Genomic DNA, 10684 nt, shown 5'->3' with positions numbered 1-10684 from the left:
TACCTTGGCCTTCAGGGCTATTTTGAGTGTCCCAGTTGGGGTTAATCTCCCTAAGTGGTGAACCGTGCCACCCAGGGCCATCCTGATGGGGTGCCGGCCTCAGGCCTTCCCGGCATGCCCCTCCCTGCGGAGATACCGTGATCACTGAGCTGTGAACTGGGACAGGGTGGGGACAAGGGCTGAGGAGGCTGTGGGGGCAAACCATAAGAGGGAAAGTTCCGGAGCCTCAGGCCCAGCAGCTTGTGGGGTGTTTCTAATTTGCTTCTTAAGTTTACCTCAAGGGAGAACCTAAAAGAGCTTCCTTCAACCCCCAGCTCAGCTGCCCCTCTCCTGGCTGGGTGCAGGTGCTAATCCCCAGCCAAGGAGAAGAAAGGGGGAGGCATGCTGGAGATTTTCTTTCCCACTTGGGAAGGAAAGAGAACACATGAGTTGACCTGTTAGGATCCGGTTCCTGAAACCTGACCTGAGGACGAGGTTTCACTGAACTCTTGGCTACACAATTACCCAGGGGCTCTGACTTCCACCTGGGCTGAAGGCGAGTTCCTGAGAAGACCAGGATGAAACTGTTCTGGCTGGGAAGTCTGTCCCTAAGAACAGAGGGAGAGAAACCAGAGGTGGGCTCTGCCAAGCCCCACCTCCTGCCTCCCCTGACCTCCGCTGACATCCATTCAACAGAGGTTGAGCCTCTACTATGTGCTGGGCCCTGGGTTAGCATTTGCCCTCCAGAATCCATAAGCTGGTGAGAAAGACAGAAGAAATAGATCATTACGACAAAGTGTGCGCCACGGGCACTAATCCCTCATCCACACTTGGTTTTAATAGTTATGTTCCTACTGGAGTTGGGGGGAGCATTTAGCCAGACTATGAGTTACCCACAGTTCCCATCACAATATGCCACATGGTCACTGCTTTGTAACAACTCTCAGGTGGTTCTATGTGTGTGCATTTTTGTGACTCCAATTAGATAAAAATTTTTCAGAACAGGGACTGATGTTCCTGACCTTTTTGTACCCTAATGTGGCAGAGAGGAGGAAGCAAAGTCTTCAAAGTCAGGCAGAACACTTATTAGCTGTGTGACCTTGGGGCAGTTATTCAACCTCTCTGAGCTTCAGTTTTTTGATCTGTGGTATGGGGCTAAAAATATCTGTCTCCCAAGAATTGCAAAGGCTTAAATAAATGAAAAGGTGAATGTGCTCAGCATGAAGAAGGTTCTCGGGAAATGCTCATCTCACTGTACTTCCATTGCATCCTTAAGAAGAGTCCAATAGGCTCACAGTTACTATTTGTTTTGGCTAACTTCCAGTTCTGCACATGCACCTCACACTGGGAGGGCCCAGGTGGGGGTGGTTCTGGGGAGGGAGACCGAGGCCAGCAGCCTGGAGTCTCTCCCACTGCCCTGGGTCTGTGAAGTCAGTGGCCCCTCCATGAGCACCTGGAGCATCCAGGCTTTTTTACTCCAGCTGCTAAATGAATAGATGAGCTTGGTCTGCACAGCCCTCAGTGAATTAATAAATTCATAACTGCCATTTACTGAGTGCTTATTACATGCCAGGCTCTGTGCTAAGCCCTTTACATTTTTGTCCCTTTCAGCTTTCACAAAAATCCTATGAGATGGGTGCTGTTACCCTCATTTTGCAGATGAGGAAACTGAGACTTAGGCCAGGGGACTTGCAAGTTACTTAGTTACACAGACAGTGAGAGACAACACTGCTTCTTGAACCAGGTTTTTCTGATACATAAACCCAAGTTTTTTTTTTTTTTTTTACCACACACTCAGTATATTGCTAATGATGGTAAAGAAGCCACTTCTTGGTGTTAATTCCCACTCTCCCACATTTACAGAGATGCCTCCTGTCCACAGCTCAGCATGTGCCTGAACTCTGCCAGCGATTTTGCCAACCTGTACTCTGGGACAGGGTGAGGAAGAGTGAGTGGCCCTGAGCAGCCTATCCCTAGGAGGGAAAAATGATCCTAACATCTTCCACAGCAAGGAGGAACACCTGTACACACATATACTTGTGCACACACACACACATCACCCTGCCTTCCCTGACTTGGGCTCTGTCTGCAGAAACAAATGCATACCTGGCAGGGGTGAGGAGGTAGAACAGGGGAGGAGAGGTTTGCCACGGTGTTAATTGGCTGAGAAAAAAGGCTTGTGTGAATGAAATTTCCAGAAGCATGAGAGTCCCTCCTGCTCTCTGTGGTCTGAACACCTTGCTTTGTGATTAAGAGTGTTTTGTGTTTAACTTCAGCATCAGACATAACCTTCTGGGCACCAGATGCCACGGCACCCCAAGCAGTCATGGGCACAGTGGGGACAGAGTGACAGAGAAGTGGGGCCAAACTCCAGGGTGAACGTTTGGGGTCAAAGTGGGGGAATTACAGAGGCACAAAGCCTTTGATTGCATTTCATTTATTTATTTATGTTTCCTGATAGCTGTCTTGAAGTGTCAGCCCTCACAGAAAATCCCCTACATCCTATCAATTATTTCCAAAAATATTTCAGAATTTGTTTGTCATTATCATAGCTGTAACCACCTTGCCCAGAGGGTAAATTTCTGAGCTTCCTGGCTCCCCTCACTCTCCCAACTTCATGGAAAATTCTTAAACATGGGCCCACGGGAGGCAGGGACAAAGACAGCACTCCAGTGTGTCTACTTCACTTTACCTCGCCCCTTTCTCTCCCCATCCCTACACTCAAGGAGTCAGGGGTTGTGTTCACAAACCTGTTCTGTGACTAGCAGTCAACACAGTTTCATACCCAACCAGCCACTTCACAGAAGTTTCAGATGATAATATTATCTTTCCCATTTCTTTTGTGGCAGTGAACATGGCTTTTGAAGCGCTGTGCCTCAGTTTCCACAAGAATAAAAATGAACAAGAATTGAGACTACATTTTTTCTTATAAGAATCACAAGTAATGGATAATGTACAAGAGATGAGGCCAATAAGTACTAAGTAGAAGGGAACTAATACAAAGACTTAGAACAGTTTTCCCATGAAACACTCTGCCACGGACAAAGGGATCCTACAAAATCATAATCACTTGGAGGCTAGTCTGGTTTGTCCAGAGAAAACTCACATATCAATGCAATGGTGAACAAAATGAATTCCTCCAGTCTAACCCCACCCTCAACCCCAGAAAAAAACAGAAAGCAGATTTTGCTTAAGCCCATCCTAGATGTGGGCAAGTGTTTCCAAAACTGTCACCCCTTTCCCCTATCCTGTCCTGCTAGCAAAACACTGCTAGTAAATGTCTTCATTTCCCAGCAAAGCGGACTTGCTAGCTTGAAATAGGGCTTAAAACCAAAAAACAGGGGATGCTCCCTTAAGAAAGAGGCTACTCTTGAGAATGCAAAAAAAGTCCCATCTTCCTCAGGACTAAAACTGAAGCCACCAGGTTAAGACACACTGCCCACCCCACAGATCCCGGCCCCATGTCTCCCATGCTTTGGGAAGCCCACCTGCTCCCGAGACTCCTCAAATGTCCACTGAGCCAGAGTGCCTACAAATAGAGTCCTTCTTTTTGGACTCGTAACGCATAAACATGTACTCTATGACAACCACCACATAAAGGTGGGGAGCCAGAGGGGTAGAGTATAGTACTAGAGATATATATATACATAACTATAGTATAATATACTATTGGAGTTAAATTGGCATCAAAGCAAACAAGAGTGTTACAGATTTAGTGTCAAATTTAAGCCCCATGGTAATAAAGAAAATACTGGAGAATATGCAAGCTCAAAGAGACAGAAGTCACCAGGGGCAGGGGCAGGGAAATGGGGGGTTAATGCATAATAGGTCTGTTTCTGTCTGGGGAGATGGGAAGTTTGAGTAATGGAAGGTGGTGTGAATGTGACTAATCCCATCGAACTGTGTGTCTGGGAGTGCTAAAGATGGGAAAGCTTATGTTGTGTATGTGTTCCCACGATTTAAAAAAAATAGAACAACTCAAAAGACAGTGACAATTAAATGCAATAAATGATACAGATTGGATCTAGCAAGGGAGGAGAAAAGGCTCAAAGGCACACTGAGGCATATGAAAACATTGGAATATAGACTGTAAGCTTTATATCAATGTTAAATTTCTTGAACCTGATAACTATAGTTAAGGTGGTTACATAAGTGAAAATCCTTAATCTTCAGAAATGTGTGTGGTGGTATGATCTGTTCAAGGAGCATGAGGTATACAACTTACACTCAAGTGTACAGAAAATGGATTGCCAGCTAGTGAGGCAGCTAACTAGATGGGTGGACAGAATGAAACGGCAAATTTGGCAAAATGTTAAAATTGGGGGATCTGAGTATCTGGGGGATGCAGGTATGTTGGAGATCTCTGTATGGGGTTTGTATTATTTTTGTAACTGTTCTGTAAGTTTCAAAGCATTTTGGCATAAAAAGTTAAAGGAAATAAATAGACTCTCCCATAGAAGGGTTTCGCTTTCTCTACTTAGGTGACTGGGAAGAAACAGCAAGCATCACTCTGTCCTTCTGTCAAGCCTCACAATAGGATGGGATGAATGTGAAGGGGACAAAAAAAGGTGTTGGAAGGCTGGGACGGAGTCAACTTTACAATGAACACCTCAAGAACACCCTCAGGTCCCATTCTACTAGCCCTTTTTGACATTGTGGGATGCCAGTTTCCTCCAAAAATATCCAACTCTTGCTTATAAAACAGAAATTAGGGCTACGAGTTCACACTTCTAGTTCAGTGGATAATAATTGGTCCTGAAGAATAAAATTCTTTGCCAACAGGAACCCTTTCTTCTTAGCCAAGATGCATCCTAGCCATTGAGTCAGGACCCCCCAACTCAACCCCCTCCAGAATTGCTCTTACTCACATCAGTGGACATCTCCCTTTGGATAAGTTTCTTGGTCTCCTTTTCACAGAAGTTGAGCATGGCTTCCCGGTTGTACATGCCCATGGACTGTTTCTCCGTCTGGTTTCTCTGCAGCAGCCCCACGGGAATGCTCCCGTCCGGATCCACCACATCCAGCTCCTTCTCCAGCTCCTCCATCTCCTCCGGAGACAGGGTGGCCAGCAGGCTGTCGATATCCGGGTCTTCACTCACCTGCCGGCGATACTTGGCTACCCTGGACATCCTGGCAAAGCGGGCTGCAGCTCTAGCAGGGGGTTATGGGGGTCCTGGTGGGGAGTGGGGAGAGAGGGGTGAGCTGATCTGGATGGAGCAGAGTGGGCTTGGGAGCAGACCCCCAGCTGGGTCGAGGACTGCAGCCCCTTTGCTCTGCCACAGGTGCTGCAGCGTTAACTGGAAGCAGCAGTCTCCTCGCAGCCCAGGGCTAGTGGACCCTGGCTGGGCTAACCACTGGCCAATAAGACCCGACCACTGCCCGGCCCCAACGGGAGAAGCCAATCCCCAAGCCGGGGGCGGGCCTGCCTCGCGCCGTCAGAGCTGTTTGAAACTTGAGGACATTCCAGGGAATCTTGGAGCGCTGCGTGACCAAATTTAGTACAGAGCATTTAGCCTTTTAAAGACAAGGGGGCCACGCAATGAGAAAAAAGATAGAAAAATGCAGAGGCTGGCAGAAGCAGATCAGCGCCACGGAGACGAGGCCGGGAGGGTTCATGAACAAGCCAGCCTGATGCGTACCCTGTTCAGGCACATATTTTACTTCTCCATCACGGGGTATCTGTGGCTGGGGTTAGTGCATGGTTCACCGACTCCTTTCTACTCTATTTGGTAATGTGCTGGGAGACTCACAGTTGTTTACAGCCCCAGAAGATACCCCAATTCAAGATGAGGGGCCTGCACGCCCAGTCTCTTCTGCCAAGGAGAACTTGAATGCTGAACGTCAGAGGACCCAGCCTACTTCAGCCATTTCTTGAGAGAGAGAGAGAAAAAAAATCCTCACTATATACTAAAACTGAAAGCTGACAGGCTGTTTGGAGATGAAGGTACGATCTACAGAAACTAGGAAACTCTTACAGGGATGCCAATTTCCAAGAAGCTGCAAGGCTCTGGGGAAGAGGGTTCAAACCTCCCTCTGTTCTCATCTGCTTCTTCCTCTGCTGGGGCAGCTGAAGACAGACCTCCTTTGCGAGCACCGAGGAGGAGTTGGGAGGTCACCACCCACATATAAATCCAGAGCACGATTCGGTGTGTCTTCAGAGAAATGTAATTCTGGGCAGTTGGGAGAGATACTATTGCAACAGGTCTGGCATGTTTCATAAAAGGGCTTTCCACTGCTCATCCATCACACTGCTCTGCACAAGGCACAGAGACATTCAATCTCCTGCCCCCCTCCCCCCTGCCATAAAATCCCTTCTAGAAGCCCTGGTGTAACCCATCAGGGTAGATGCTTTGATCTTTCCTGGCATCTTTCCATCCTAAGCCAGAAAGGGACAGCCACTTGATCAGCATTCAAGGATCATCTGGAACTAAAAATTGGCCCTGGGATTTAATGCCCACTGGTCCAAGCTTTAGGTTAAGGCTGAGGAGGGGGATGGTACAGACAGGTGGGTCTGAACTGCAGAAGAAAGGGAGACAGAACTGACACAAAGAGTGGAAGAAGGACTTAGAGAATCCTGGGACATGTCATTTTTAAGAGGCAGTAGTGAGTGTGTTAGTCAGTCAGTAACCATATATTTGTTGGGTGCCTACAAGGCGTCATGCATTGTTCTAGGAGCCAGGGATGCAACTAGAGACAAAATTAGTGTGACCTCTGCCTTCTTGGAGCTTTACATTCTACATCAGTGATGACAGTTATTAAATTATTTCAAATAATCCATTAAATAATCAAAAGTCTGCCAAATGCCTCAAAAAAGAAGTACAGGGACTATGGAGAAATGCAACAGGGAGGCTGGATAGCAGTATGGTTGAACTGTTCAGAGCTTGGGCTCTCAAGGCCAACAGACTTGTGCTCAATCCTGGTATTGTCACTGACCAGCCATGTGACTTTGGGCAAGTTTCCTTCTCTGAAGCTTGGCTTCATCGCCTGTAAAATAAGGATAACTGTTGTACACACCTTGTAGGATTGTTGTGAATATTAAATTAGGTCACACACCTGAAACACTTACCTGATCCCTGAGACATGGTAAACACACAGCCATTATTGGCAGTTATTATAGTTGTTTACATTCACTCTTGTCCTGGGTTCTTTTTTTTATGGTCCCACCTCTTCTTTCATCTTTTTATTTCCTTCCTTCAGCATACACACATATATGTGTGCACACACCTATCAACTTTACCTGGTTCTCATCCCTCATTCATTCACTCATTCAAGTCTTTTTTTTTGAAATTCAGTTTTATTGAGGTATATTCACATACCATACAATCATTCATGGTGTCCAAACAACTGTTAACAGTACCATCTTATAGTTGTGCATTCATCACTCCAATCTCTTTTTAAACAGTTTCCTTACACCAGAAAGAATCAGAATCAGAATAAAAAATAAAAATAAAAAAAAGAACACCCAGATCACCCCCCCATCCCACCCTATTTTTCCTTAGGTTTTGTCCCCATGTTTCTACTCATCCGTACATACAATGGATAAAGGGAGTGCAATCCACAGGGTTTTCACAATCACACTGTCACCCCTTGTAAGCTACATTGTTATACACTCATCTTCAAGAGTCAAGGCTAATGGGTTGGAGTTTGGTAGTTTCAGGTATTTACTTCTAGCTATTCCAATATATTAAAACCTAAAAAGTGCTATCTATATAGTGCATAAGAATGTCCACCAGAGTGACCTCTCGACTCCATTTGAAATCTCTCAGCCACTGAAGCTTTATTTCTTTTCATTTTGCATCCCCCTTTTGGTCAAGAAGATGTTCTCAATCCCACAGTGACGGGTCCAGATTCATCCCCAGGAGTCATATCCTGTGATACCAGGGAGATTTACACCACTGGGAGTCAGGTCCCATGTAGTGGGGAGGGCAGCGAGATCACCTGCCAAGGTGGCTTAGAGAGAGAGGGCCACATCTCATTCAAGCTTTAAATGAGATACTGCTATACATATATGGCACCCTGCCAGACACCCTGGGGAAAGGGATTTTAAAAAATTACATGATTCTTATCTTAAAAATCTATATCTTAATTGGGAAAAAATAATTTTTTCCCTTAATTAAGATATTGGGGTGAAGCAAGCAAGATAGGTGTAAGCAATTCTTGAGAACCCAGTAGAAGATATTATTAATTTTGTAGGGAGAAGGAGTCAGGGTGGGCATTGCTGAAGGTGCAACATATGACTTGACCTAACCTGGAGTGGGCTTTTAGTCAGATATGTTGGGGAGAAAGGGTACTCCCTGTACCCATCAGCAAGCACCGTGCCCATGCTCCTCAACCCTGCTCACTCCACCCTGCCTCAGGTCAGGTATTCACTCTCACTCTTGCTCAGAAGAGGCTTTCTAGAAGAGGCATCATCTTCGGGGATCCCTGGCTCTGGAGCACCTCAGTCAACCTCTGACCCACCAGTTTGCTGAAAGCAGCTCTCTTTACAGCCTCCAAGGATTCTCCTTTCTCCAGCTTTTTGCCAAAAATATTCACTCCCCTCTAAAGAGGAGTCAGAACCTGAACACAAATAACCATCTTCAGCCCCAGGGTCAACCCAAGCATCATCTTGTTCCAGCAGCCTTTTCTTTTGGGGCCCATTGGTCCCTGTTGTAGCAATACACACAAAAAATAAATCCACAGCTTCCAAACATAAGGGGCAGGACTCCAAGCCTCCTAATCAAAGGTGTCTGCAGACAAATCCTGCAGTACTCTGAATCTTCTCTGCCTCAGGGTTCACAATTCCAAACAGCTGGCTCTTCTGATGTGACTCAATCCCTAAGGGCTCCAGGCTCCCTCCAACTGCTCACAGATTCTGAAAGTCTTCCCTTGAAGGGCACCACAGCTGAGGCTGCAGAATTTGGGAACCCAGAGCCCAGGAACCATAGCCTCCCCAAGACCCTGTAATGAAAGACCACTGCCCCATCCACTCTGTACAGGGCAATGCTTATCCAAGCTCAGAATTCACTTCCACCTTTAACAAATTCATCTTGGGGATCAGAGATTTCTGACTTGGCCCACTTCTCACAGGAAAAAAATAAAAAAAATAAAAAATAAATAAAGCCATGTCATGGCTAAAGGAACAAAGAGAGAAAAGAATGAAATAGTACAAATAGGAAGAAGGACAAAATATGGTGGGGTGGGAGTGGACAGCAGGGAACCAGAACCAATTTAACTAATGCTTATGTGGACTCTTGATTGGGCCAAATGACCTCAGGGAAGTCACATTTTCAGGAATACAGGGTGGCAGTATAGTATAGCAGATAAGACCACATGCTCTGGAGTCAAATGACATGGCTCAAATCTGAGATGTGTGACCTTGGGTAAGTTATTTCACCTCTCTGAACCTTAGGAAATGGAAAAGGAGGATATTAAAAGTACCTACCTAAAGGGAAAAAGTACCTACCACATAGGGTTATGAAGTTCTTAAATGTATTAAATAAGACAATGCATGCAAAGTGCCTAAATAGCATCAGGCACATTGTTAGACTCAATGTGTGCTATTATTATTACTATAGTCACATACATATTTTTAAGAATCAAGAGAAGTCCTGAAATACAGTGGTTAAGGCAAGGGGCAGAGTATGTGAAAACACGAAAGAGAGAGATTTTCACTCTGATTCTCTTCCTTTGGGGAATGCTGCAAACTTTTCTGGAATAGTAGACTCTGTCTCTGGAAGCAAATCCCTGTCTGACCCAGCACTCCTGAGACAAGCAGAAGTGGGCAGAGGAAAGCTCTGAGACGCAGCATAGGCCAGACTAATGTCTTCCTGAAAGGAAAGCAGGGGGGTAGAAAAAGAGGACAGAAGAGAGAGACAAAAGATCCACCCCACCACCCCACCCCCATCCCCGGGGCCAGGCTAAGACTCCTCTGCCTTCCAAATAGGGAAGGCACAGACTGGAACACCAAACCCAAGAGTTGACGGTGGTGCAAGCCTTGCTTGTCTGTGCGAATCTGAGTTCACCATGACTTGGGTCAGGTGGGACTGGAGGGTTTGGAGTCCCCCAAACTCCCTGGTGGATACAGCTCTTTAGACCCAAGCAGCCTCTGGTTCAATTGAGCTCAACTCACTCAGGGCTAGAAACTCCTAAGGCAGCAAATAATGAGTGGTAAAGAGGGGCAGATTCTGAAAATGTCTATTCTCCTTCCTCCATGGGTTGGGCCTGAGTAGAAAGAGGGATTATTAGTTCTTTCACTCATTTGTGGTTTATTCCCTTGTATACACTCTACAGAAGTTATTTTGGGCCTGCTCCTCACCCCTATGACATCATCATCTACTGAAAAGGCTGTAGCCCTCCAGAGTGAACTGCCTCAGCTACTTAAAAAAAAGTAGATGAAGGAGATAAAACTTTAATCTTTCTGCAATTTTATACCTCTCATTCCACCAGTCTTAGAGAAAGATTCCTCTTCTTCACCAAATTTCACCCTTCCATCTGCACTTTTTATTCTCCCCTCTCCAATTTTCTCAGAGATCTGATTTTCACCTTCCCTTTCTACTATCATCAATCTCTTCCACTACATTAGACCATTCTCCTAAACCAACAGGCATACATATGGGATTCTGACTTTGAATAACTCATTCTGGGACTTCATTATCTCTCAGTCATCATCAAATATCTTTTCATGATCTACAATCCCCACTGCCTATGCCTTCACAGACCCTTC

At 45.8% G+C, this 10684-nt stretch overlaps 1 protein-coding gene across 1 annotated transcript in view; it reads right to left on the bottom strand.

The window, feature by feature from the left end:
* Nucleotides 1-5305, bottom strand: part of LMOD1 (leiomodin 1) — a 44879-nt gene extending 39574 nt beyond the window's left edge. The window contains exon 1 of the mRNA XM_037825047.1: nt 4848-5305. Within this exon, the coding sequence (XP_037680975.1) occupies nt 4848-5108 (261 nt within the window). The 5' untranslated portion in view covers nt 5109-5305. The remainder of the gene's footprint in view (nt 1-4847) is intronic.
* Between the last annotated feature and the right edge of the window lie 5379 nt (nt 5306-10684).

Source organism: Choloepus didactylus, chromosome 2 (assembly GCF_015220235.1).
Source record: "Choloepus didactylus isolate mChoDid1 chromosome 2, mChoDid1.pri, whole genome shotgun sequence".
Taxonomy (NCBI): Eukaryota; Metazoa; Chordata; class Mammalia; order Pilosa; family Megalonychidae; genus Choloepus; species Choloepus didactylus.
This window is presented reverse-complemented; position numbering and strand designations above follow the sequence as displayed.